Here is a 27,820-nt window from a genome sequence, read left to right as displayed (position 1 = left end):
TTTAATGCCCCTCTGTCTAGGGTTTTTGTGTGTATCCCCTGTCCACCCTTCTCATTCCCTGTCGGTTCTCTTCTCTTTCTCTTTTATCCTTTTCGGCGTCACTTTTCCTCATTTTCATTAGCAAATTTTTAGCGTTTTCTCTTCCTTTTGGGGTTCTGGGTTTTGTTCTCTGAGAGATAAAAGCTCACTCTCTTTTCTCCCTGTTTCTCTCTGTTTCATTTCGTCTCCTCTGTTTGTTTCTTTTCAAGGAAATGATAAAGCTTTCTTCTGATAGTTGCAAACTTGGTATTTCAATATCCATCAAGCCGCTCTAGCTTTTTTTTTCTTATTCTTTACCATTCTGTTTTGATCAAAGATCTTTGAAGAGTTGCTTCATGGGTGTAATGGATCTGAGAGAAAAGGTGAGTCAAGAAATCACCTTTAAATTCAAAGCTTGGTTTTTTTATATATGTACTGATTTCATTTCTTTTTGATGATTCAGAAATCATTGAGCGAAGCTGTGATGATGAGTGAGAACAACAAGAAGTTTTGTACTGATTGCAAAACCACAAAGACCCCTCTTTGGAGGGGTGGCCCTGCTGGCCCCAAGGTATTTTCACTTTCCGTTTTCATCATAATCTTGAAGTTTGAGTTTGTTCCTTTTTTTTTTCTTTAACAATCATTTTCATGGGCTCTTCTCTGCTAAAACTGAGTCTTTGTCTCATTTGATTGCTTATAGACTTACAGTAATCCTTTGTATTTTGGTTGTTAATCATCACCAATCTATAAAATTTTCTACTTTTGATTTGAATGATTCTGGATTATGATCTAATGTGTTTTGGTAATTTCAGTCACTGTGCAATGCATGTGGGATCAGATACAGGAAAAAGAGAAGAGCAATGTTGGGTTTGAACAAAGGAGCAGAGAAGAAGAAAGAGAGATCACAGTCTTCACACGGCAGCTCCACCACCACCGGCACAACCAGCTCTGCTTCTGTTGCTACAACAAATGTTGGTGATAAGAAACCCAGTCGGCAATTGAATGGGTTGAGTGAGTCTGTGAAGATGAGATTATACGCCTTGGGCAGTGAAGTTTTGTTGCAAAGATCATCATCATCATTATTATCTGGGGTGGTGAAGAAGCAGAGGTGCCAAAGGAGAAGGAAGCTGGGAGAGGAAGAACAAGCTGCTTTTTCTTTGATGGCATTGTCCTGTGGCTCTGTTTTTGCTTGAAAATGGAAGAGACAAGACAAAAAACCAAAAATGGGGGTTACCAAAAAAAAACCCAACCCACATAACATCTTTTACATTTTTTTTTTCACAATGTCTTTTTTTTTTGTCTTCTTAGTTTAGCCCTTTGTTTCTTAGTGAAATGAAAATACCCTTTGATTTTGGCTATTGTTCTTTGGAGAATTGAGGGGAAGTCAAAGGAGAAAAAATACTAATGTTTTTGAGGTTGGTCAGATGATGGCTCAATCATAATGTAAATAGTAAATTTTGGAATCAATGAACAATGATTTTTACCTTTTTTTTGAAGTAGACAGCCATTGCATATCTGCTATCATCCAAGCAATTCCACTGTATTTGTTTATGATTCAGGCAAAGGAAAATGCTTAAAGACCTAAACAAATATGGCATTTGCTCATATAAGTGGTAAGGGAATGGATTCATAGAGTTCAAAGTGCCCAATTCATAAAGCTCAAGCAAATATGTTTCATCACTGATTTTACATCAATAAAACTTATAAATAAATATTTTTAGATATAATTTTTGAATTAAAAATATAAATTTATGACAAATAATATTATAGTTACTCAACTTTTTCATTAAGCGGAATCTTTCATCAAGGGGTTTTTTTTAAGTTATAAAAATCTTTCTCCACCTAATAAATATATCTTTTAAAATAAAAAAGATAGGCATAGTGTCATAGGGTTATTATCCTCTCTCCAAAAAATATATTTATTGGGATGTACAGTACACCCGCTTATAAAGAGCTCAGGACTTTCCGTTCTTCTCCGATGTGGGATAAAAGTGCTATTTGTGACACTCAGTACTTTCCGTTCTTCTCCGATGTGGGATAGAGGTACCATTTGTGACACTCTCTCACTCGATTTCGGCAATGCTCTCGTTGCCGTCGGACACCCTGCCTACCTGGTCCTTTGAGGTGCTTACCGTGAGTCGGATGAAGTCCGATCTGCTCTGATAACACTTGTCATCCGTTCTGCTCTGATAACAGAGCCACACCTGTTTATTAATGAGTCCATGACTTTCCCGTTCCTATCCAATGATAACACTTATCACGGGATCATTATCCTCTTTCCAGAAAACTTGCTTACTGGGGTAAACAGCACACCTGTTTATAATGAGTCCATGACTTTCCGTTCCTATCCAATATGGGATAGAGACATTGTTGTAACACTCTCTCCCACTCGATTCAACAAGGTCCTCGTTGTCGTCGGCCCCCTGCCTACCTCGGTTCGTTAGGACGTTTGGCTTGAGTTGGATGAGGTCCGATTGGCTCTGATATCACTTGTCACTGAGTCATTACCCTCTTCCCAGAAAACGCGCTTACTGGAGTGTGCAGTACACCCGCTTATAAGGAGCCTAAGACTTTTCATTCCTGTCTGATGTGGGTAGAGGTACCCTTTGTGACACTCTCTCTCACTCGATTTCGGCAATGCCCTCGTTGCTGTCAGTCACCTTGCCTACCTCGATCTGTTGGGGTGCTTGGAGTGAGTCAGATGAGGTTCGATTTGCTCTGATATCACTTATCATGGGATCATTACTCTTTCTCTAGAAAATATTGAAGTGTGCAGCATAGCCGCTTATAAGGAACCCAAGACCTTCCGTCCGTGTCCTATGTGGGATAGAGTCACCTTTTGTGACAATAGCACATGTTTTAAATAATTTATTGAATATTTTTTTAGAGGATAGAAATGATTTAATTTAAATTAAAAACACAAACATGAGCAGTCCAAACTTATGTTTGGGCCCTTAAAGCCTAAAACTAAAACCAGAGCAGCCTACCAGGAGCAGGCCTAGAAGTCAGTTCAACTCCCCTCAAACAATATTGTTTGATGTCAACGAGTGTGGTTACGGCAGCCAAACCATTTACTTGCCCTATTGTCTCAAGCTAAATATTTAGTCAAGATTTAGACATGATCCTTTCTTTAAGGATTCCATTTTTTTTAATGTTCCCAAGTTGACCTCAACTTCACCTACTAATCAATCACCCAATGCTTTATTTTTTATATAAAAAAATTTTATATTTTAAAAAAACTAATTAATAAAGTTAATTTTTTAAAAATTAAATTAATCAAATTTTTATAAAAAAACAAATAAAATTGACCGAATTATAATAATAAGTCAAAAATAATTGGTTCTATATGTTATTTCGATTTCAATAAAGGCATTTTTGAAGTATATTTTAAAGATATTTATATATAACATATTTAAATGATTTATATGATTAAATGATCGGTTTTTATTAGTTCGACTGTAAATTTAAACATACAAAATTATTTGAAATAATCGAATAAATTACTTCTTCTAATCTATAATTATCGAAATTGAGAAAATTGATGTAAATATTGAAAGTTGTAGAGTACTATTTGTATATATAAAAATTAGTCAAAAAAAACAAAATATTGTCGCCTAGTCAGTGATTATTATTATTATTATTTTATTGAATAATATTAATGTTTTATAAAATAATATGCCATTTTATCCTATTTATTTATACCCAAACTGGGAAAAAAATAAATTGTCAAATGATGACCCGAGACGTACGGATCGGGCGAGGCACTGAATCCGAGTCTGGTGGTCGTTAACTGAAACCCCACTCCACCGTTCCACATGCTTCAATCTCTTTCCTTTGCTTTCTCTCTCAGAAAAGAAACTGAAATTCTCTCTCTCTCTCTCTCTATAAATACACATACTTGCTTTGGAACCTTTTCACAAACACGTAAATGCGGTTTTCTGCACGTTTGGAATCACTGCTAACACAAGGCACGTCTCTCTTTCTCTCCCCACTGTGTTTGGTTTCTGGGAATTTGAAAGAAAATTGGAGAAAGCTTTTGGAATGGTTATGTTTTATGTTCGTATTAAGGATTTCAAAGTGGAAAGAGATTGTAAAAGAAAAGTAGAACCGAAGTAGGCAATCAAAAAAAGTTGGTTTTGTTCAAACTTGCTTTTGGGTGGATAGAAAGGAGAAAATTCTTTCTATTTTGAATTCAAATTTTACGTTTGGTATTGGGTTTCTTTCATTGTATTTGAAACAAAATGGAGCATTAAATTGGGTCTTTTGCTAATTTATTAAAGTTTCATTCTTTGTTTAAGAACTGTTAGATCGAATGTGGATTCAATGAGCTTGATTTTTTGTTTCAGATCATCGAAGCTAGCTTTGAAATTTCATTCTGTGCTAGAAAGAAATGCTGATTCTATTACATTGAGTTTTTTTGATTAATTAAGTAGTCTTTATTTTGTTGAATAAGTTATCAAGTTTGCTATTAATTGTGATATTGATGTCAAATAAACCAACTGTCATTGATTTTTCCATCATTTTGGATCAGTTTTTGGTGTAAAAGTTGACTTAAAAGATGCAACTTGTAAGTTTATAGTGATTAGTTTGGTTCAATATTAGGATTAAAGTTCACTCCTTGATGGCTTTCTCTATAGTTTTCTATGATGCGAGATCTGTAAACTTCTCTGATTCAGACTTGCTTGAGTTTTTCTTCATCTCCTTTATTCTAGTTTCTGTGGGTTCTAGTTTATCTGACCTGTTCCAGGGTCATACTGCTACTTGGTATTTCATATTTTGGCTCTTCCTGAGAGTAGTAGGATTTTTAATTTGCAGTTCGTGTTCTAGGCATTACCATGTGCAAGAATGGGAAAAAAACATGGAAAGCAATCCCCAGTGTAGGCTGTAGGTTTTATTCTCTTCTCTAAGGAAGAATGTGCCACATTCATGAAATGAAATCTCTTTGTGGTTTTCTTGGAGGTTTGATTTCTCGTTTTTTTATGTAAACTAATTTGTTCGTTCTTCATTTTTAGGCTAAAGCCAATTGTTTGTCTGATGTGGGATAGATTAATAGTTGGAAGCTTGCCCTGTTATAGTTCAAATTCAGATGAGATCTGTTGCCATTTGCCTTTCAATGTTGCAAGCCCCCAGAGGTGGAATCCATGGCTTAGCTAATTTTTGTTGGGAAAGCTTCCACAGTTTAAGTGGACGTCGTGTAAACAGTTCAAGCTTCAAGCTGCTTGCTTCGAAAACCTATGGGCTTGAAGGAGGTTACAGTAGGAGATGGATTAGAAGGCCTGTGACAACAAAAATAGACGGAAGAAGCAAGACTAACCGGAACACTAAACCTAGTAACCTTGTGCATGAAATTTTAGATGAAAAAGTTTCAACAAGCAGCTCTACATTGAATTTAAACAAAACAGAAGTAAGTGAAAGTCAACAGCTTCAGTACAGTGGTATTCAACAGATGATTGCAGAGAACAAAGACTTAGCCAGCCTTGTGACATTTATCATTTACGATACCGAGACTTCAGGTCTTAGCAGAAAAGAAGACCGAATTATTGAGATAGCTCTTCAAGATCTGTCAGGAGGCGAAAACAGTACATTCCAGACATTGGTTAATCCTGGACGCTATGTTCCTAATTCTCATGTTCATGGCATCACAACCAACATGGTCTGCAGACCTGATGTCCCAAGGTACAATATTTCCATTATTTTCTTGAGTTTCTTCCACCATTACAAGATCAAAACAAGAAATTCAGTTTAATAGGTGGTGTCAGTGGTTAAATTTGAAAATTTTCCCCCATTTATTGCTGGAAAATATCACTGGCCAGCTACTTCTTTCTTTTAATGTTAAATTATTAGATTTATTCTTAAGTTCTCCCCTTTTTGATGACAAAATAGCATTACCTGGATATGTTGTGCTTATAGATTACTGTATGGACCTTGTGTAGGATGGAGGAACTAATACCAATCTTGCTGCAGTTTGTTAAAAGCCGTCAGAAGCCTGGGGGTTATGTGTTGTGGGCTGCTCACAATAGTTTTGCTTTCGATTTACCCTTTCTGATCAATGAATTTAGCCGTTGCTCTTATGAGATTCCTTCAAATTGGTTGTTTATGGACACCCTTTCTCTGGCACGTGAATTGATTAAGTCTGGAGGTAGAGCTCTCTCTCTTTCCCTCACCCTCTTATCGACATAGTTTAGTCGTACGAAGGTTTGACATTTGATTTATCCACAGGATCCAACCTCCCATCAGGAACATCCCTACAAGCACTTCGTGAGCACTACAAAATTCCATTAGTTGGTTCAGCTCACAGAGCCATGTCTGATGTAAGGACCTTATCAATGGTTCTACAGATGTTGACATTTGACTTGAAACTCTCACCGTCAAACCTCGTGACAAGATCTTCCACAGCCTTGGAATATATCAACAATAAAAGGAAAAAGAATTAAGGCTAGTTTCAAGTTGTTCTTTTATATACTGTATTTAATTATTTACTGTAATTCTTAACCCATTCTTACCAATAAAATGCTAAGCTGCATTTGTCCATTCAATCACTATGTGTCTCGGTGTATCAATAACTTTCCCTGAAGAATGAAAACATCTTTTGTTTTCTGGAACTTAGCAATCATTATAGGCTGATATATTTCAGTGGTGTAAGGATATTAGTTTCTATTCTCTGTAACAGCAAGCACCATAGAAAGGTTTGATTTGTTTTGTTGACAAGGGAAAGTCATTGTACAGTGCTGTAAGAGAGCATTGTCTCAATTGTCACTGCACGGATTTCCACAGAATTGACAACCTTTTTCCATTGCAGTCTCCATGATAATCAAAAACAAGAGAGAAGGTTTGATAGATTCTGAAATAAGAGGACAAAGGAGGATTCCAATCATAGGGGTATGTCACGAGTAAAATGCCTCTATCTTATATTGGACAGAAATAGGAGGTCTTTGGCTCTTTATAAGTAGGTATGCTACACACCCCATTAAGCGCGTTTGCTGGGGAAAAGGTAATGACTCCCATGGACCACGCCAAGCGCCAGGCTGAGTGACCCCAACGGATCGGGGTAGGCAAGGGTGGCCAACGGCAACGGGATGTTGTCGGAAGGTTGTGCTGCGCGCTCTGGTAAACGCGTTTTATGAGGGAGAGGGTAATGACTTCGTGACAGGTACGTCGGTAAAAATATGTTATAAGAAGGAAACAGCAAATTGCTTTCGTTGAGAGTCGAACTCAAGACCTCCCGCTTACTAAACGGGTGCTCTAACCATCTGAGCTACGAAAGCTGTTACCTTTGGCTTCCAAAAATCTTTTTGGAAACCAGAGAGATGCCTCTTGCTCTCAGTTTAAGCGGCAGCCTTTTACCATTACAAATTCAAGGGGAAATTTCAGCAGAATGCTAAGAGCCTCATACTATATCACAGCAAACTGGATTTATGTCATTTTTTAAAAATCAAAAGAATCGTTACAAGTAGATACGCAAAGCGTCATCTCCTCATATGGGAACCAGCTCAAAAACTCCCCAAGGAGTCTAAAAGAATCAATACATCTCCTTGCTGAAGGAAAAGAATACATTATAAGCTCTCTATACAGATTTTGGGGCATCCTTTCCCTATCTGGTACTCGAAACCCTGGTCAAACAACTGCCTTTCCCTCTCTTTTGTTTTTCTTTTCCAGAATTTTTCAAAAGACAGAAAAGTGAAAAGAAGATGAGTAAATATGATCATTTAAAGTGGTATGTGAATGTGGGGAAATTCAAAATTCCCACATTCTTCTACTGGGCAAGGAAATTGTTGACCTTCGACTTGTCAAATAATGGTCTCACATCGTGGTCAAAATGGAAAATGGTCAGGAGAAAACCATGCTTGCAGATCAAAAAAGTATCTCCTTGAGGATTAGGAGGGCCAACATGACAAAGCACATAATAACAAGCACTGTAGCACACATCACCATCCCTCCTTGTTTCTGTGTTCTCTCCGCCTGCAAGCCCCATACATATGAGAGTAAGAGAAAGACGAAGAAAACATCTAAAAGTAGATCAATAGTGAACAAAGAAGAAAGACCTTCTGTAGCTGTTTGAGGCCTTCTTCGACTGTAGTTGCAACATTCTGAATGTTGTAGTCTATCCGATCAACAATCGTGCCCTGTTTGGACAGAGAACTGCATTCAATGAATCTGGAAAAGTTTGAAACTAATTACCAAGGGTAGATGGATTTTTACCTGATCAATCACAAGAACTGACAGATCCTTCATAATCTGCGCAAGCTCATTTACTGACTCCACAACCTACAAAATGTATGTTAATATATATAAATAATTAGTTTGGCATAGCCATGACAGCAGCATCAGATAAGAAAAATACTAACAGTAATGCACTTGCCTGTTGGATCTCCCTTTCCCTCTCAACTGTGAATGCCTCACTTTGTTTTAGCTTTGCCATCTGATGCTCATTAAATACCTAAATGACATAATTGTGAAACATTAGTATCTAACACCTAACTGGAATCTAGATAAAGACCCTAAACCATCAAAGCCTAATATCATTATACAAAGAAGAGATAAGGAAGTTGAATTAGGCACATTTTGGGCTTGATGTCCAACACACAACTGAGCTTCAAGATCCTAAAATTGGGAATTCAGCACCCCAAAACTCATGTTTACTAAAATGTGTTCCGATTGATCAGATATAATAGAAACATTAAACAGGAAAGGGTTCAAAGACACCAGCATACCATATCATCTAAGTCATCATCTTCTACTTTAGATCTATTTCCATTTAGATTCATCTCTATATCAACTCCATCCTGACCCTCCTGTATCAGAAACCAATAATTTAGTTACAACAAAAACATGTACAAAAATGCATTATAAGAGTGCAAAAACACAGAAATGAATGGAGGAATAAGTTTTAAATTGAAATTTTTTTGACCATTTAGCATGTGAAACTGCAACCATATATAATACTATGCCTTACTCTCAATAAGGAAGTTTTCTTTCTATACCTCTTTTTGCTGCCTGAGGCGCTTCAAGTAAGTTGACTGTTTTTTCCGAAGCTCCATTGAAAGGTTCTGAAGGTCAGTGGCAAGTGAACGCTGCCAAAAAGCGGAAAAACAAGAAAAGAATGAAATGCAAACAACATCAGAGGGAATGGGAAAGAACAGCACCAGACGCGACATTATTATCTTCCCCTCTGCAATGACACAGATGTATGGGCTAGAAAATCAAAGATGACCTTTTTATGTCTCCATCACAAAGGAAGGGAAGAAGGAAAGGAAGCATACATCCCAAGAATAAATGAATTCCATAAGGAAAAGTCTTTTAGCCTCAACAACAAATGGTTGAAGAGAGAGGGAGCACCAGACAGTGTGTCTTGTTTGTCTCAATCTCTCCAAAACACATCATCTCAAGAGTTGGAAACTAAATTCTGCTACTTGTAAAATTAGGACTATAAACTAATCACTGAGCAACATGCTAGAATCAACATACAAATGAATAAGTGAATGGCAACCATCTGGCCTAAATGATTTAGGTTTACTAACCTGAAAATAGAGCTACACAAGTAAACTTGAGGCCACTAAGCATTACCTGAACATTTTTCCTGACATTTGAATCCTCGGAACGTCCAGCTGCAGAGAGTTGCTGTAATCTCTTTTCTGATTTCTTCAACAGATTAGTTATCTCATGCGTAAGAGCCTCAATATTTCGTTGATCTTCTTTACCATCACCAAATGAAGGCATCAAAGCCTTTGCATGAGCCTTGGCTAACTCAGCCATTTTTGTCCGAGCACGTTGCACATTTGCTGCTATTTCTTCAGACACATCTACCCAAGCTGGCGGTAGACCCACCGTAACTGCTCCCTTACTGCAACAGCAGACAATTCCTTATTTTCCTACTACAGAATTTATGACCATTCACACAAAGTAATAGATGAACACATAACTAATCGAAAGAGGAATTAAACTTCAGAAGATAACCCAATTCTAATCTATATCTACAATCCATCATTGCAAAGCCTTGATCTTCCACTGTTCTGCATAAACTTCCAAATAATTTCTGTAGCTCTTTCGAAATGATTTAAAATATCTTACAATTAAATAATTCTCAAGAATTATCAACTGATCAACAAACAAATTCAATCACATTCATTTGTACGATGCCAATTCCTTGGAAAAAATAATCATTTTGGATAAAAGTTAAACAGTTTATTAAACTTTTCCTTAGCTTAAACTCTTTAGAGCAATTTTAGAATAAATTAATAGAGAAGGAGACAAACTCACCTTAATTAAGCTAACTAATTAGTATATCTGAATAAATTTACACATACCTACAAGAAAAAAGTAAGCTTTGATCTCGATCTTGAATTCTTGATCTTTTATTAACAAATTAATAGGAACAATAAATATGATTAATAATAAAGTTGGAAATGTAATATTACCTTGAATTCCCAGGATCCTCGGTACTTAGAGGAGCATAAGACCGATTCGGATGGAGCAACGAAGCACTAACCATCTCAATCACCGGTCCTCCGCCGGAGCTCGTCGCCGCCACCACCGAAGATGCCGATGCCGACGACAAGCTCGCCGGGACTCTAACGCTCTTCAACGCATCCCTGTATTTCCTGAATATCAGCGTCCGGTTCCTCGTCGCCATAGCTCCAAAACGGAAAGTATTAAATTATCTAAAAATATAAATTCAAAATCTAAATCTAAATTGCAGATTCAGATTGACAACTTAGAGATCTAAAAATTGAGGTTCTCTCATGGCGGACCTTGAAAAACAAAAGAAGCAAGAATGAGGATCGGCACGTGACCGGAGGTCGTGATTGGCGGGTAAGGGGGCAGTTGCACAGAAACGAACGACCGAGACACGTGCCGGTGAAGCTAAGGGACCGTTTTTGAAGGGAAAGCTCAAACAATAAAGGAAAGACGAAAACAAGCATAAGAAAGAGAAATGATACGGTGCGCGTGCGCAACTTTTTTGAATTTTATTAGCCCTCTCAGTTTCCTAATTAGAACTGTGATTAGTGTTTTAATCCTTTTTGTAATCTTCAATTATGTCGGGGTTCAGTTAATAAGGATCTGGATCCGGGTCCACATTACGGGTCAAAATTTTTTAATTTTTTATAATAAAAAACCTCCACTCACAATTCTCATCATTTCAATTTTTTATATATCATTTTATGATTTCTTTTTTTTGAATTAATATATTATGAATAATTATATTTTATAAAAAATAAAACTATTAATTATATCTCTTAAAATTATAAATATTAATTAATAAAAAATATCACAACATATCATGTAAAAAATTAAAATCATAATAATTATAAATAAAATTTATCTATTAAAAATTAAGGAAATAAGAAAATATTTCTTATAAATAAGGAACTTTATCTAAATTTTTATACAAAATTTATCCTGTATTAATGTTAACAATTAACTATTAACTATTTGTAACATAATTTTATTTTAATATACATTTAAGTATTTAATTTATTAATTAATATTTGATTTTTAATTAAAAAAGATGTAATTTTATTTTTTTAACATAATTAATTATATATTATATAATATATACATACTTACACAATAATATAAATATTAAAAATTATTTCATCATTATCCCATAATATATACATATTTACAAAATGATACAAATCATAGAAATTATTTCAACATTATCCCTTCAATCAACATTCTTTTGAAAATATTTCCCTAAAGTCGGCAGATGAAATCCAATTATATATGAGAAGAGGTCACATCATCATTAAAATAATATATATAATCTTATCATTTTTCCAATTTTATCTTACATCCCAATAAAAAATATTTATACGACCTTTTCCATCTTTCTTTTATTTATTTTTATTTAATAAAATTTTTAAAAAAAATTATAATATAGACCTTCAACAATTTTTAGTAAAAAAAATAAATTAATTAAAAAATATAGATAAAGAAAGAAGATTATATAATAAAAAAAGTAAATTATTGGAAAAAATAAAGGATAAAAAAATTAAGAATAATATAAAAGCTTGAGACTTGATAGATAAAATTTCCTTTTTCCACGAAATTTCACCTCCAAAGAGGAACCAGAAAAAAAAAAAAAACCAGCTATCTTCTCTCTCTTTCTTCTCACTCTCTCATCAAACCCCAAAGACCTAGCTAGCACCCTCTTTCCTTTGGTAATTTCTTGGGTTTTTTTAAAAAAATTTAATTTACTTCACAAATCCAAGATCAGAGCTCAAAAAGGATTCGAGTTTTGACCCCCCAAAAATTATTAATTTTTTGGGTTGAAAATTGATTAAAACAGGGTGATTTAGAAATGGATGCTGATTCATGGAGTGCTCGTCTTTCTTCAGCTTCTAAGAGATATCAATCAGCTCTTCAATCACGATCTGGTAAGCTTTAAAATCCCATCATTTTTTACCTTTTTTCCTTTGGGGGTTGTTTGTGTGGTGGAGAATGAAGGGAAAGGAAGCAACTTGACTTTATTGATTAAAAAAAGATTAGATTTTTGGGAAGAATTTTTTTTATATAAAATTTGATTAAATGTTTGGAAATGGGTCGAAAATGCAGATATGTTCATGGGGTTTGAAGAAATAGATGGAGAAGATGATATAAGAGAGGAATTTCCTTGCCCGTTTTGTTCAGAGTATTTTGATATCGTCGGCTTGTGCTGTCATATTGATGATGAGCATCCTGTAGAGGCTAAAAATGGGGTATTGCTCTTTTTTCATTTATTTCTCTGTTTCCTTTTTTTCCTTTTTATGTTTTGAAAGCAAGATGGGTATTTTGGATTGTTCTCTTTGTTTGATTAGTAATCGTAATCCAGAATTGTGTGAAGTAGCATAGCTTAGTTAACTGAGTTAAGCTTTGAATTCTGATCAGTCAGTTAAAAGGAATCAAAAATGTTTAAGCGTTTACTTCCAAAGTTAGTATTTAGCTGTTGTTTTAGTTAAATAAAATCTTATGATAGATGAAATATTGATGTTTGTTATGAGATTATAAGTTTGGATGAACCTGTTTTGGACTATGAGCTCTAGTTCAAGCTAACTGGAACCACTAGCTCTAGTGCTGATTTTGCTTACATGTTTGGCATTCATACTAGTCTGACTTGATAAATTGTAGGTTGATCTGTTGTATTTAAGTGTGGAGAAAAGGAGTTCTATAGTTTTTGTTTATAGATTGCTTTGCCACATGGTTCGTGAGACCCTTTTATTCTAATGAGGAAAGGTGTTTATTGAATTTAAACTCTGTTTGTGATGGTCCTTTTTATTTGCAGGTTTGTCCAGTCTGTGCAATGAGGGTGGGAGTTGATATGGTAGCACATATAACCTTACAACATGGAAATATATTCAAGATATCCTTGTCTATTGAGTTATAATTTATGATGAATTGTTTTTGGATTTCTTCTTTAAACTGTATGGAATAAGGCCTTGCTTTTCATGTGCCATTTACCTTGAAAATCAATATGATAAGCTGCTAAATATGTAGAATTTGATTGTTGGTTCTCTTTCTCCCTGCCAAGTTTATAACCTTCGGCACTTCTCTTGATTCCTGGACCAATTTGAAACATTTAAGTCATCATACAAGATGACTCCCTGTACCCCTTTCCTTCTCTAGTGTAGTAGTAGCATTGCTAGCTTTCTTTGTGGGGCTTCCTTGTATGACAATTGCATCATTCTAAAGACTCGACTTACATATCTTCATTTCCTTAATGAATGGTTACATGCAGCACAAAAGGAAATCACGTAAAGGTGGTTCTCATTCAACACTTTCCCTTCTGAGGAAAGAGCTGCGAGAAGGAAATCTACAGTCCCTCTTTGGGGGTTCCTCTTGTATAGTGTCATCATCAAATTCAGCTCCTGATCCGTTGTTGTCATCATTTATTTTGCCCATGGTTGATGATTTTGTTAGTGTTCAGCCTCACTTATCTAGCGAAACAAGCACAACTAAGAAAAGTTCAGACGCAAATAAGTCAGAAAGGCAAGTCATAGTGTGTTTAAAATCTGATTATTCCTGTGTGTCCCCAGGTTGCTTGTGGCAGTTGTTTTGATGAACATGGTCTTTTATCTGGTTATTCACTTGAAACCTTAGATAATTTAATATATTTTGTCAGAGCCTTCTTGTTTGCTATGGACAGTTCAAAAAGTGCAGGCTAACTGAAAAGGGCTTTCAAATGTGATTCTGTTTTTCCTTTTTGTTTCTCAATGAGAAGCCATCTTTCAAGCCTTTCTTTGAGAAGTTGGGACTAGTTAAATATGTGTCTATGCTAATTAACATGCAATGACTATTCTATATGACATCATATGAAAATGCAAATCCTCAATTCATTATGCCATTCAAGAACCAAAACAGGATGTTCAGGTCCATGTCATATTTTTTGGGATTCATCCCCAAGACTCATATTTTGCTAAAGCAAAACTAAGCACAGTGATGTCTATGCTGCTGGTCGAGACTGATGACTTGAGCCCTATACCTGTAGTGATGGACACCATGTCTGTGCATGATCTTTGGTTAAGGGAATGAGGTGCTTTGTGGGGTGTCAGTTTTTTATTGTATAGTTAGATAGTTATCACTGGGCATTCAGTGCTGCAACCTCATTCAAAAGAAACTGAAGATGATTAGTGTTGAATTTTTCTTTTGGCAGTGAACTTCTACATGGCATTTTATGCCAGTCTACAGTTCTGCTGCAGTATCTTTGAACCATGTAATGCGATTTTTAGGCTTTTCTTCAGGTTTGTCATTCTGATATTTGGTTTTGATAGCAGACATGTCCAGTCATCTCCCCTTTCTGTCAAGGATCAGGAAGAGAAGGCAAAAAGATGTGACTTTGTTCAAGGGCTGCTGTTGTCCACAATTCTTGATGACATTTTATGAGGAGCATTCTGTCCTGACAATTGGTTGCTGCAATTGTGAAACCCAATCCCTCATGGACATTGGGTTCACGGCAAAGAGCCCCTGCAGTTTATGGTTTGTTACGCCGTTTGTAGTGAATACGTTGATGTATTAAGCAAAATGTTGAATAAGGTGTAGGAATGAGTGTAATCTATGTTTCATGTGGACTTTTAGTTGCTAGGCCTGATCAGATTATATTTCATCTTTTAATTTCGGGTCATGATAATATTAAATAGAAGAAAAATAATTTATTTGCAAGAATGGTGTTGTTTTCAAGTTCTTATTCCTCCAACAACATAGGAAAAGGCCTGAACTCGTATGCTTGTGTCATCCGCAGGAGATTGCATGTTTCTTTCACTTTTCATTCTTGTGGATTGTGAACAAAACGCTGATGAAAGTCACCTCTAACACGAATGGGCATGATTCTCTTTGTTATGAGCTCTTGCAGCTTGCTCGTTAAGTTAATTTCAAGTATCAGAAAGGTGAATTAAATTTTGGTTAATTAGCAACAGTGGAGCTTTCACGCAAGGGAGCTTCTAACAGGAACAACTGTATGTTGCCCATTTCAATGGAGAACTTCAATTTCTAATACCCACACCAAACAAAACATGTTCTTTGTCATTACCATGTGCTATAGATTCTAACCCTTCTTGCTTTGATTTTGCAACATTGTGAGACATAAAGGGGCAGAACTTTCCCGCGTAAAGAGCTGACTTTGTTTAAGTTTTGCATCGAGGAATTATTGATGTTGGCTGTAAATTTTAATAAGAGTGTTGAGAGCTGTTGCAGCTTGATCATCAGGGAATTCTTCTTGATTTAAAAGCATATAAAAGATGTAACGCAGCAAAAATATTTCAAAAATGAGAAGCGCTGCATAAGCAACAGAACATGAAGAGAACTGTCTGATTAACAATTCGATGTTATCTTCTCGACAATTACTTTTCGCACAATCTGATGCCTAAGTTCTAACTGAAACAACTGTTGTGTTTGCCCTTTTCCAACGGTAAACCAGATTTCTAACAAAGCAATAACAAAATATAAGTAAAGCAACAGAAAAGCGGATCTTTTACCTTGCAGCAACCAGATTGGTGCAGAAACATGTTTTTGTCATTACTATGCTATAGATTCTTACCCCGTTTCCCTTTTTGCTGTTCCGCAGTATAGTGACACTGACACGAATTCTGATGGTAAATCAAATACAAACTTTACTATTTGCCCACAATAATTTCAATATATCAAAGGCATAAAGAGTGGCATGAATTTCCATCAAAGTTGTACTCTTCCTGTGCCTTTGGACATAAGTCTTCATGCACTTATTGAAGCTGTAGCATCACTGCCTTAATTTAGAGCACAAACTATATACAAAATCAAAAGGACAAGACACACACCTTTTTTCATCAAAAGAAGCGACAAGGATGGGGAAAGAAAGGAAAGAACAAGGGGATGTGCCAAGGAAGAAGAACTTAAGCAAGAAATACAATCAGTACTAGAAAATTCCGACTTTGGCCAGTCTAAACAATCTATTATGGTGATCGAATGAGAATAGAGCACTTTTTGCACTCAATGTCAGTGGATTGTCTGTATAAATCAACATAAAAAATGATTTTCAAAAAAATTTGTTTCTAACTCCTAACCCAAAAAAAAAAAAAGGATGCAGAAAGGATACATTCACTACATCGAAGATCTAAAGACCTAAACTTAACCACTGCCGGGATCTTGTATCCATGATCCTCTTCACTACATCTTTTACAAAAGAATCGAAACAAGTTAAGCAACAACCTTTCATTAAGCTCATCTGCCCAGCTGCCACTCTTTCAATGTGTGTACAATTTAATGGAGGCACAATGTGAGCCTCGCTCCTCCTATGTTCAAGCCCACAAGCAGCCAATAAGGTGTGCATGGAACTTGTTGCTATGTCCTTGAAAGTACCGTTGTCTGCATATATAGAAAAAAGAGTTTGACAATTTTCCAGTAACACAAAAGACACAACTCAATTAATCCCTACTACAAATCATTCACAAACAATGATGTGATTAAAAAAACCAAACTGAAAGACAGAGTTGACAAAAAAGTTGTGCTGTTTAGAAACATGGAAACTACAGACTACGAAGGATAAACGTGAAAATAATTACTGCATAAAGTTGATTAAAGATAGGGCTTCACTTACCTAAATCAATATCTTTGGACAAGGCTTTCAAATGGCTTCTAACCATTGCTTGCAATTGTTCCTTGGCCATCGAAAAATTATCCTCATCTCTAACAGAAAAAGGCAAACCACAACTATCAGGCCCAATGTTTGATCCATTGCTGCACTGGCGAAGTTGCTCATTTGAACTGATACCCGCAAGTTCAGGCCATAATGTTAAATTGACAGATGTATTGAAGGTTGTGGTAGTTGAATCCTGCACTACTTGCCTTCTCAAATGGCCCAACCTTAAGGAAAAGAAGTCCCTATTTTGTAGTGAAGAAGAGGGGTCATCCCGTAACCTCTCCTCAAAGACCCTTTGATGCTGAGTTTCCATCTCTTGTGTCCTAGCTTGTTGCACTGTTGTTTCCCTACCCTGATCGATTTGAGAGTTTACAAAATCAATGCCCATATTGGCAGTTGACATCCCATCAGTTCTACCAGCCAGAAGATTCATCCTATTGATTGAACGTAGATTTTGAATCTGGCGATGTAACAACCGCCTTCCTGTCAGAGTTGGAGCTCCAACACCAGATACTGGAGAAACAGCTGAAATATCTGCAACAGGAAATCTAGGAGATGGAAGACCCACAAAACCTGGAGGTAATGGAGTACGAGGTGAAGGCACTACAATGGGGTCTAAACTTTCTCCTACATTTACAATGGGTGACAATCTATTGTACAAATTGTTTATTGTCCTTTGATCAGGCAAAGAGTCTTGAACTTGGGAACTAGAGGACCCCAGAGCAACAGGTCTGCAACCGTCACAGTACCAATTGCCTTCAGGTACTTCCCGCCCAAGACCAACGCAATAGGTGTGTGCTGATGAATCACAAAGATCACACAATAACATGAGTCCATCATCCCCACCTTGGTGGCATTCTGAACAAATCACATTCTCATATGGATCAAGATAGCTTCTGAGTTCTTCCTCAGATGGTTGGTAGACCTGCATACAACAAACATTCCCATTTAAAATCAGAAATATGAAACAAAGCAAGTAAATTGAAAACTCTAACACAAAATATAATGAGGAGAAATGTAAGATACCTGATCACGCTTGGGCACTTCGATCACCGCATCTCTCAAATCAACTCCAGCTGTTGATCTTGAGGGCTTACTGATTGTTTCAAACCTTTGCTTGCACAATGGGCAACGAGATTCCACTTTTGACCACTCCATAATGCAGGTGAAACAAAAATAATGACTGCAACAGTTCAGTGTGCCCCTCAATCTTCGCTTATCTTCCTCAGACAGACAAATGCCACAAACCTGCTTTAATACTTCAGCCTTTGTCTCCTCTACCTTCTCCTTTCCCTTTCTTCCTGGAGGCTTCTTACACTGGCCTAAATCCTCAAACTCCAGAATTCTCTTTGAGCATGATGAGCTCCTCAAACTAGTTTTTAAACTTCCACACAATTCGCTGGCTTCTCTCACTTGCTCTCTTTCTTCCTCTGAGATGGTATACTCATAATCAGATGATCCAGACGACACAAAATCTGAATCTGATGGTACAACATATGACTTCTTTCTCCGTCCTGCATTTGTTCTGCTCTTTTTTCTCATAAATGGTGCATTGTCTGTAAAATCACAATAATCATCATCATCTTCATCTTCTTCAACCCTCGTTTTCCTTTTCAACACACGTTTCTTCCTTCCGGCTTTTCTCAAAGGCTTCTTAGAAACTGCAGACTTCTTCCTCCTTTTCCTATGTTTAGAAGGACCCCTTTTCCCCAAACCTTGCTTACTAACTTTTATATTGTTTTTCTTCTTTTTCATAGTCAATTCCTCTTCCTCATCCAAACAATCTTCATCATCCAAAGTGAATTCCTCATCGTCATCTTCATCCTCTTCCTCCTCATAATCCTCATCTTCCTCTTCTTCATCTGAAACACTTTTCCGCTTTCGTGATTTTCTATCCACAACCTTTCTCTCCTTTGCTGACGACATCGGTTTAGCTTTTGACCTAACAACCTTTCTCACTTCTTTCTCTTCCTCCTCCTCATCCTCCTCATTGACAAAACTCCCAAAACTCTCTTCCGATGCACGTTCATCTAAGGAAGAACAATAATCCTCCGCAACATCCTCAGATTCTTCATTTCCTTCCTCTGAAACTACATAATCTTCATCTGAATCATCTGAACCCTCATATCTTGATCTAACATTTTTCTTACAGTCGGTTCTACAACCAACCTTCCCTCCCCTTACCATCTGTTCTTGCACCCAAAAACAAAAAGAAAACACCCAACTATTAATCCTTATTCGACCAAATAAATACAAATCCTCTCTGATGCAGAAAAAAAAAACCATTATCAAATCAAAATTAATTCAAAATATTCTACAGCTCTTTTCTTTCTTCCTAAAGCTTTACTCAAACGGGGTAGGCAAATTAAATACAAATCTTTTAAAGGAAATATTTTTTTAAAAAAAAAAAACGACCATTTCTACCTTGTATTTACCATCACCGATCTGTATTACCATACAAAACATAAGAAAACAAAGAAAACCCAGATCACAAAATCAAACATACTAAACTTTCCATTAACAAAATTTATCAAATTTCACCCAAAAAAAAAAGAAAAAAAAAACTACCCGTTAACTTTTTCTTACAGTTTAAATTTTTTCCCTTAAGAGAATTAAAAGGACAGGATTTGTTACCATTCAAATCAGGATTCCTCCAGCATAGAATCAAAGAAAATCGAACAAATCCATCCAAAAATCAAAACCATCCATTAAATATATAAATTCCCCTCCCTCCTCCTCCCCCCACCCTGTCTTTAAAATCAAACCCAAAAATATCCATAAAAATGAAACAAGAGAGAGAAAATTATTACCTGGGAAGAGGAAGACAGAGCTGAAAAAACAAAGAACAAAAAAGTGTTTCTTTTTTTTTTTTTTTTGCACTGTCTGAAAATCGTTTCGGCTGTTGGGTTTTCTTCTGTTGTTTATATATATAAACAGAGTAATTTTTGTTTTTTACGTGTTTAATTATTATTTTTAGTTATTAAAATTAAATGGAAATGTGAACGTTGATAAAATAATTATGGCCTACGCAACTTCTCTACCTCATTTGCTGAGTTTAGCACGAAAGTACGGAAATACCCTTGATCTCTGTGGAGCAGTTTAACTGTAAATTTTGACTTGGGCTTGGATTCAGTACGTTTGCGCCGTACCCACATGTGATGGTCACCCCAATTTGATAAAGCCAATTTATTTTCCTTTTTCTCTTTTTTATCCTTTTGGATTTTACAAATTATAAAAAAATTTATCTACTCATTTCCTCCTTATTTGTTTTTTTTATTTTTACCAAAATGTAAAAAATTATTATAAAAAAATTTATAATATAAAAATAAAAATATTAAGTGACTAAAAGAAAAAAGAATTACTCTTGGGATATCTCCCAAAGAAAAAATAAATATAAAAAAGAGATGGAGGGAGCAATTACTCTCCTATGACTAACTAGATATGATTATTTTCGGTAAACTTTGGTTTAATATTAATTACAATTATATTAAAATGTCAATACATTCTTTTTGCACATATATACATTAGCAAGAGATTAAGGATATGTTTGGCAGCCACCTCTACTGCGGTGTAAGGATTGCAAGGATCAAGTTGCTTTAGGCCTCTTATGTGGTTGTACCCAAACGAAGCCTAAGTAAATTATACTACTTTTGAATTAGTTAATCCATGTAAAACACTTAGGCAGGAGCTTTAATTGCTACTTTACTTTAAAATTTTGTTGAAATATAATAGTTTTTTAGCTGACAAAAGTATAGAAATATTTCTCAAAATGGAAAACTTTGTTTCCATTTATGTATAGCAATAATTCACCTATGTTGAGGTCATTGTCAAATGATAATAAGTAATCATTATTGTTAAAGAAAAAAATCCAAATAAATATTAAAAAAATTACCATTGAATTAATTTTATTTTAATTAATCTATCTTTACTAAAAGCTACTTATTATTTAATCAAATGAATAGCATTAATCTCATAAAAAATTTACAGTCTCATAAATTTTCTAAGTCTAATATAATCCAACTATATCAAATTAAAAAATAAAAAAATATAAAATTAATTTCGATTTCGGTGTTGCAAAAGGAAAATATTTCTCGTACGTTTTGACTTTTATATATCAAACGAAAATTATAAGAATAATTTAACTAAACATTAATTGCTTGGGCATCCCATGTGGTTTCACCTAAACCCATAGATCATAGTTTAGGATTATTGTGTTTTTTTTCTTTTTAAACATATTAATTTATGAAAGATATATTTAATTGATTAAATTAATCATATTATTGTGTCAATTTATATAATATAATTTTATTAACTCATTTATGACAATAATACAAACTGTGGGTCTAATCTAAATCTAAAAAATTAGGACAAATATAAAAATAGATAAGATACGAAAAAGAATAATATTAGTTTTTACTATAAAAAGCATTATAATATTTAGTAGTTTAGTAAACAGGATTTGACCTTTCTAAAGCTTGCTCCGAATCCACCAATGGAATGGAGACACAGTGTGTAATTACCAGAATACGCTTTTACTCGGCAAAAAGATAAAGCCACACCGTTGACCGAAGCAATGATACGATACGGCGGAATGATGATAGACGATGGACACGTGTACGGTCAATAATACGACGCGTTCGTTGGATTGTTAAATAGCTCGGTGGGACGTGTCAGCACCGCTCGCCGCTCGATTTGGTGTAATGCGCACTTGATTGTTTTTAATTGGTGCTCCGGGGATTTAGCACGTGGTCGCGAGAAGTGATGTTGCCACGGAATAATTCGATCTCCCAAGAAAATAGTGAATATGTATGTTAAAATTAATAAATTTGGAATTTTTTATTTATTTCTTGGATTGAGCTTAAATTGCTTAATTTTTTTTTAAAAAAAAGAAGAAAGGGATTTACCCTAAAAAAAAAAGGGAGTACACTATCTTTACTTTTATAAAATTATTGTTATAAAGTAATTTTTACAATAAGATAAAAGCAAAGGAAAATAATAAGATAAATGCTTTAACATAAAATTTAGGGCAAAACACCTTGAGTTTTGATTATAATATCATGTATGTCTATTAATTTTTAAAATAAGTATTTTGCTCTAAATATATAAACGATGTTAATATTTAAATGTAAAATATATAAAATACCCTTTTTTTTAAAAAATTAATCGATGTTGGAACTGTCAGATCGAACAGTGATTCCAATGGAGCACAATCGCTGTTCTCTTGGGAAACACTAGATCGATGCTCCTTTGGAGAGCACTACCCGACTCCTCTATAAATCAACTCCTTAAGGGAGCACCAAATGGAGCATCGCTCATCTGACTGGATTTAGCATTCCCTAGTTAGATCTAATCAGGAGATAACTGATCAATAGATAAATTTTTTGAATAAAAAAATTTAAAAATAAAAATTATAATTTATATTATCATAATTTTTAATTTTTATTGAGGATAAATTTATCTAAAAAAATTACTTCGTCATCAGACTAATGGTTGACTAACAATTAAACTTATGTGTCTAGTAAAAAATATTTTTTAAAAAGAATTATTTATTTTTAATACTAATAAACCTGTATGAAATTATGATCAAAACTTAGAGTGTTGATAATATTTTACCCTAAAATTTATTACTACTATATGGCGATAGAAAATTTATAATATACTTTCAAATCAAAATACATATTTATTAAATGAAGAAAAATCTTAATTTATAAGCTCAAAATATATTTTATTTTTTATTATTGTGAGATTCGTGATGTGTGTGTGTATATATATATATATATATTTATATGAAAAAACAAAGAGAAGAATATAATAGAGATTTCCATATTTGATTGGCCATGCAACAAAGAATTGAGACAAGGAGTTACTTAGTGGGAAATACACATGTTAGCGGTGATAGAGATTTTTTCCTTTTTAGATATGTTTATTTAATCACACCATATTAAGTTGTTATGAATTCATATTCTTAATTTAAAATAGAATAATTTATATATATATTTGTTTATTTTTTATTAATATGAGATTTGTGATAAATATATATATTTGTGAAAAAAACAAAAAGAGGAATAGGATAGATATTTTTCCATATTTGGTTGGCCAAGCAAGAAAGAATTTAGACGAGGAATTGGTTGGTGGATAATACATATGTTAGTGGTGACAGAGATTTTCCTTTTTTTTTTTTTTATGTTTATTTGTTTAACCACACTATGTGAAGCTGTTTTTGGGGTCCCACCATTATGATTATCTTGTATATATAATGTATCTAGATGTTAGTAGAATTTTCTTTTTTTGGAGGGGTAATGATATTTCTAATCATTTGATATGCATAAATTTATCCATAAACTTCTTTTTTTTCTGTTTGCCCCTTTTTCAGTAGTTTTCACCCAATACTATTTAATCTTAGAATTACTGACAACAAAAGCTTTTATTTTTTCTAAATAAAAAAAATGTAAAAGCAAGAAAGAAAAAGTGGGTAGATGACTTTTGCAAGAAAAGAATGAGAGGGCTCTTTTTGCATAGTCAATTCTAGCATTTTTCTTAATATATTATTATTTTTTATAATATATATAAAATTAATTTTTTTTTAGAAAATATGTTTTAAAAACTTTGCAATTGAAAATTCACAAATCTTATTTTTAAAACTTTTATAATTGTATAATTCTGTTGAAAATAATAGTTAAAAATGAGTTTATTGAATTGAAAAATCAATGATTAATTTAATTAATATCCTTTTTCATTTAACCTTTTGATTAGTAACAGTTGTATGTATCTCTTAATCCAATAAGCATTTGTCAACCAAGAAAAGACTTTACCTTGGGAAAGCAATCATTCTCCTTCGTGTTCCATGTGAATATATTTCTAGATTCTGAAAAATGGCCTATTTTTCTGCCAAAAATGTTAAGATTTTACCTGCCCTAATGCTTAAAATCACCCAAGGGATTAGTCTCTATTTGCAAAAGATTGCCTGGTAATTGGTGTCAATTCTTCTAAATGGAAGGATTTGGGGGCTGGAAACAGCTGCTATGGTATGACAAAAATGTTATTCAAAGGTTGGCTTTGGTAAAGAATATGCTGCCTGACAATGGCTCTGTGATTCACTCGTCACTTTCCTTTGTTAGAGTATTGTCCATTAATTTGCTAACAACAGTGCCAGTACCACTTACCAGTGTCCATGACCATGACCATGCGGCTCAGCCCACCCTGATGTTTCTTCACAGCATCCAGACCCAGTACAGAATTGAAAACTGCTTGATCCAATGGGCTGAGATTGTTAAAAGCCATCCCTATGAGCCTTGGGGATGATTGTATGATGCTTTTTAAGTCTGGTTCAAGCTTCAAATCCAGCCCTTCCCAGGATTGTGATGGTAACAAAGTCCTTTAAAACTTCTGCTGCATGGTTGAATTAGGGTGGCTTCTGTTGAAATATTGATGTGTTTTCCTCACCTCAAATTTTCTTGCCAAACAGAAGTTAGTGTGCAAATATTAAAAGTTTAAACTAGACCACATGATTTTGGATAATATTTGTTAATATAATAAAAAAAAATATAAAATTAAATAAATTTAGATTTAATATTATCATGTTTCATGTCTTAAACATATCAATAAATTTAAAATAAGATATTTTCATGTCTTAAACGTGTTAAATTCACTTTAATTACATTATTATGTCAATTCATATAATATTTAATCTCCTTAAATTTTACGAATTAACAGTCATCTGCAAATTCTTTTCCCAAATGCATTGTTTCTCAAATAAATTTTTTCATGAACTGACATGGAAGTTACAAGGGTAGGGCAAGCTACTCAAGTGACAATCAACCAAACTTCTTTAGTATTGTCAAAAAGTCTTTCAAGAGGGTGTGACTGAAGCTCCTTCTGCAACTTTGGCTGCAATATATAGTCAAAAGTGTGCAAGGAAGAGTCACTAAAGGAGGATGATCAATGATTAATTCCAACAATTCAGCCAGCATTTTCCTCTCTATGCAAAGCACAATAAACAAGTTAGTGTTCCAGGATTTGTAAGCTTTTCATTGGTTCCTTTTCATAGTTTTCTATCCACTTCTGAAATCAATAGTTTTAGGTAAAAGCTGATTCTTTGCAAAGAGGAATTGATTTATAAGAATTCAGACAACCTGTCCTCCAACTTACAATTAAAATAAGCTTCTGAACTAAACCCAAGTGATGAGTTTTAGGCTTGTAGCATATGATTGCCTCAAAACTAAAATAATCTAGCTAATAACCAGCTGAAACCTGCCTCATATCCAGTTTATTCTGGTAGCCTCTGATACATCAGGACTCTCTCTCTCTCTCTCTCACTTTCTTTCCATCTTTTCTAGTTTAAAATATACACTTAGATTCATACAAATGCACCAAGATTATAAAATTCATGCATCTTTAGTTGGCTGGAATCACCTTTTTCCTCTACAAGAAGCAAACTCATCACCATCTTTTCTACCCACAAAAGGTTTCAAGATAGTTGAGTTGTCCAATTCAGTGACTTGGGAGTGTTAATGACATCCATATTCCTAGCCCTCTCATCCTAACTTCATACCCAAAGTTTAGGGACCATTCTAGTTTTCATGACAGTGTGAGGGAACTGATGAGAATGAGGAGAGGAAGGGGGGGTCGACAATGCCCAGTCATTATCAAACTTCATAAAATAAACTCTTTTGCCCTAAAAGAAACAACATTGTCTGCTTAACTTTTATGTTTCCTTCAAACAGGTTCAGTGTAATGCTAAAAGGTTGTGTTGGACAAAATGATTTGACAGAAGGAAAAAAGGGTTTCTTAGAGCTCTCCCCTTTTGACTTGGTAGATTTGATTAAACCAGCTTACAAATGTTGGGGCCATTGCCTGCATACTGCTGAATGCATTTGCTTATCCATGTACATTTAGATTCTAATGTGGAAAAAATTTAAAAATAAATTAGCAATTGAATAATCCTTTCCCTTTTCCTGCTAAATTGATGAACAGTCTATGTCATGGAGTGTTTTTGGGTTACTTAAGACACATGGGCTGTATACAAAAGATGGACCAAAGATGATGAGACTTGGAAAACATTGGTGAGAATTGAACATCATGATTTAAGCATAGTCTACCTCCTTCCATCAAGTTTTAATCTATGTAAGTCTAAGAAAATCTCTTCAACCCTTTAGCATAATCTACACCGAAAACATTTTTGGTGTCGTCTATAGAAAACTTTTACCGATCTTTCAAAAAATATTGAACATACAATCCATTTTTGATCGAAAGGTTATTATTCAAAAAAGAAGATCTTACATCGTTAATAATAGAAAACTGAATTGTGATTTTGATATATATTTTTTAAATAATAAAATTATAAAAATAAATCTCGATAATATTTCGTAGTTGGATACACCTAACTATCATTGCATTGACATTAATAACTAATAAAATAACCAACATAGTGTAATGATTATTTCTAGTCTTTTTGTTTCCTAGAATATATTCACTTTTTAAATTGAGATAAAACCTTGAAGTTTTTCCATCGAGAAACCAAGATACATATGTATCAGATGAGGAAGGGATCAGATTGGACCCTAGTGCAATTGACTTTCTTCTCGTCTTATCCCAACCAAACCCTGAACTTTAGGTTCTTGTTAATGAGTTTTCCTTTCACAAAGACTTTGAAGAGACCAACAATGAACCAGAAGAGAGGACTTTGCTCCCAATTAGGCCTTAATTTGGCTTAGGTCTTTGGTAACTGGTAGCAAGCCACATGTAGAAAAAGACTCCCTTTTAGAAGTCCTCATCATCCACCACCTAACTTCACTTAAAAATATGGCCTTTGAACTTTCCCAAAATCCATCTAAACTTTTTGCAATTAGATTCTATATCTATATTGACCATTCGAAGCTCATTCCATGGAAGAGAATTCATGATCACTTGATGGTATGAAATTGATGTCAAAAACATTTACGAATTTTAAATATAATAAAAAATTGATTATACATTTTATATCTTAAACATTATAATCAAATTCTTAATTTGATATCGATTTCATGAAAAATAATATTCAAACTTTGATATCACATCCTAATGAACTAATTCTCAACGTTCATAAAAAATAATATTTGACGTTTGAAATGGAATCCTATTGAGGAATGCTCGATTTTCTTAATTTTAATCTTTTGAGGAAAATGTAGGTAATTTTTATTTTTTCTTCGAAGTCCTAAAGCTAGCTAAAGGGTGACCAATACAACATGAATATGCACATGACATGATGTCGGAGACTTGTTCTAATCCAAGGATCAATTAATTGTAGGGTTATTGGTGTTGCTATGTCATTTACAATTATGAAAAAAAGCCTTGTAACCCATCAAGATTTCAGACACCCATACCTTCCATTCAAGTTCAGAGAAAGAAAGTACAGCAGCTTTAGAGACAGGAGAGACACATGCTTAATTTGGAAAGGATGCCTCTAGAATCTTGGGCAGCAAGCATGGGGTTGATGACACGTGTCCTTGAACTTCTGTTGCAATGGTGCAAGCCTGCCCCTGGATGTGATTCATGTCCCAACTTTGTTATGGGAAAAAGAAGAAATTAAATAACTATCTTTGCTTGTTCCATGATTTAGGGACCAAATCAATTAATTAAAAATATTTTAAATTTTGATATAAAATATATCAAAGTTAAAATATTTATTTACATTCGAACATTTAACATGATTTCTTTAAAAGTAAAGTTCGAATATTC

The 27,820-nt window shown here is 34.3% G+C and overlaps 5 protein-coding genes and 1 non-coding gene across 8 annotated transcripts; 3 read left to right on the top strand and 3 right to left on the bottom strand.

The window, feature by feature from the left end:
• The first annotated feature begins 13 nt into the window (after nucleotides 1–13).
• On the top strand, nucleotides 14–1,376 carry LOC110415114 (GATA transcription factor 15-like). The gene is made up of 3 exons (XM_021426616.2): nucleotides 14–401; nucleotides 482–589; nucleotides 831–1,376. Exons 1-3 carry the CDS (start codon nucleotides 375–377, stop codon nucleotides 1,209–1,211), a joined length of 516 nt encoding a protein of 171 aa, XP_021282291.1. The 5' UTR covers nucleotides 14–374; the 3' UTR covers nucleotides 1,212–1,376.
• Nucleotides 1,377–3,760: 2,384 nt separating this feature from the next.
• On the top strand, nucleotides 3,761–6,696 carry DPD1 (Polynucleotidyl transferase, ribonuclease H-like superfamily protein). 3 transcript variants are annotated; one of them, XM_089783402.1, is made up of 5 exons: nucleotides 3,761–3,986; nucleotides 4,834–4,902; nucleotides 5,031–5,694; nucleotides 5,952–6,157; nucleotides 6,238–6,695. In XM_089783402.1, the coding sequence occupies exons 3-5, from the start codon at nucleotides 5,105–5,107 to the stop codon at nucleotides 6,450–6,452; spliced, it is 1,011 nt and encodes a 336-aa protein (XP_089639528.1). In that variant the 5' UTR covers nucleotides 3,761–3,986; nucleotides 4,834–4,902; nucleotides 5,031–5,104; the 3' UTR covers nucleotides 6,453–6,695. The 3 variants fall into 3 exon arrangements, with proteins under 3 accessions (XP_089639528.1, XP_021282398.1, XP_089639529.1); XM_021426723.2 differs by lacking the exon at nucleotides 4,834–4,902 and having other exon boundaries at nucleotides 3,762–3,986; nucleotides 6,238–6,694; XM_089783403.1 differs by lacking the exons at nucleotides 3,761–3,986; nucleotides 4,834–4,902 and having other exon boundaries at nucleotides 5,089–5,694; nucleotides 6,238–6,696.
• Nucleotides 6,697–7,209: 513 nt separating this feature from the next.
• Nucleotides 7,210–7,283, bottom strand: TRNAT-AGU (transfer RNA threonine (anticodon AGU)). The gene has a single exon. It is a non-coding gene; the product is annotated as a tRNA-Thr (tRNA).
• Nucleotides 7,284–7,413: 130 nt separating this feature from the next.
• LOC110414969 (syntaxin-43-like) lies at nucleotides 7,414–11,014 on the bottom strand. Its single transcript, XM_021426395.1, has 8 exons — nucleotides 10,434–11,014; nucleotides 9,583–9,859; nucleotides 9,000–9,089; nucleotides 8,730–8,810; nucleotides 8,378–8,455; nucleotides 8,218–8,283; nucleotides 8,061–8,141; nucleotides 7,414–7,977 (listed from the first exon to the last, which is right to left on the bottom strand). The coding sequence occupies exons 1-8, from the start codon at nucleotides 10,646–10,648 to the stop codon at nucleotides 7,870–7,872; spliced, it is 996 nt and encodes a 331-aa protein (XP_021282070.1). The 5' UTR covers nucleotides 10,649–11,014; the 3' UTR covers nucleotides 7,414–7,869.
• A 1,023-nt stretch (nucleotides 11,015–12,037) lies between these two features.
• On the top strand, nucleotides 12,038–15,156 carry LOC110415728 (protein DEHYDRATION-INDUCED 19 homolog 3-like). Its single transcript, XM_089783377.1, has 5 exons — nucleotides 12,038–12,395; nucleotides 12,574–12,716; nucleotides 13,280–13,359; nucleotides 13,729–13,983; nucleotides 14,769–15,156. The coding sequence occupies exons 1-5, from the start codon at nucleotides 12,320–12,322 to the stop codon at nucleotides 14,875–14,877; spliced, it is 663 nt and encodes a 220-aa protein (XP_089639503.1). The 5' UTR covers nucleotides 12,038–12,319; the 3' UTR covers nucleotides 14,878–15,156.
• Nucleotides 15,157–16,382: 1,226 nt separating this feature from the next.
• Nucleotides 16,383–20,070, bottom strand: LOC110415717 (RING/U-box protein). Its single transcript, XM_021427419.1, has 4 exons — nucleotides 19,915–20,070; nucleotides 18,131–19,291; nucleotides 17,063–18,029; nucleotides 16,383–16,830 (listed from the first exon to the last, which is right to left on the bottom strand). The coding sequence occupies exons 2-4, from the start codon at nucleotides 19,289–19,291 to the stop codon at nucleotides 16,580–16,582; spliced, it is 2,379 nt and encodes a 792-aa protein (XP_021283094.1). The 5' UTR covers nucleotides 19,915–20,070; the 3' UTR covers nucleotides 16,383–16,579.
• Nucleotides 20,071–27,820: the final 7,750 nt, after the last annotated feature.

The sequence above is a fragment of the Theobroma umbraticum genome, unplaced genomic scaffold (genome assembly GCF_002168275.2).
Source record: "Theobroma umbraticum cultivar Fairchild unplaced genomic scaffold, ASM216827v3 scaffold_147.0, whole genome shotgun sequence".
Lineage (NCBI taxonomy): Eukaryota > Viridiplantae > Streptophyta > Magnoliopsida > Malvales > Malvaceae > Theobroma > Theobroma umbraticum.
Note: the sequence above shows the minus strand (reverse complement) of the source record. Positions and strands in the feature narration are given on the sequence as shown.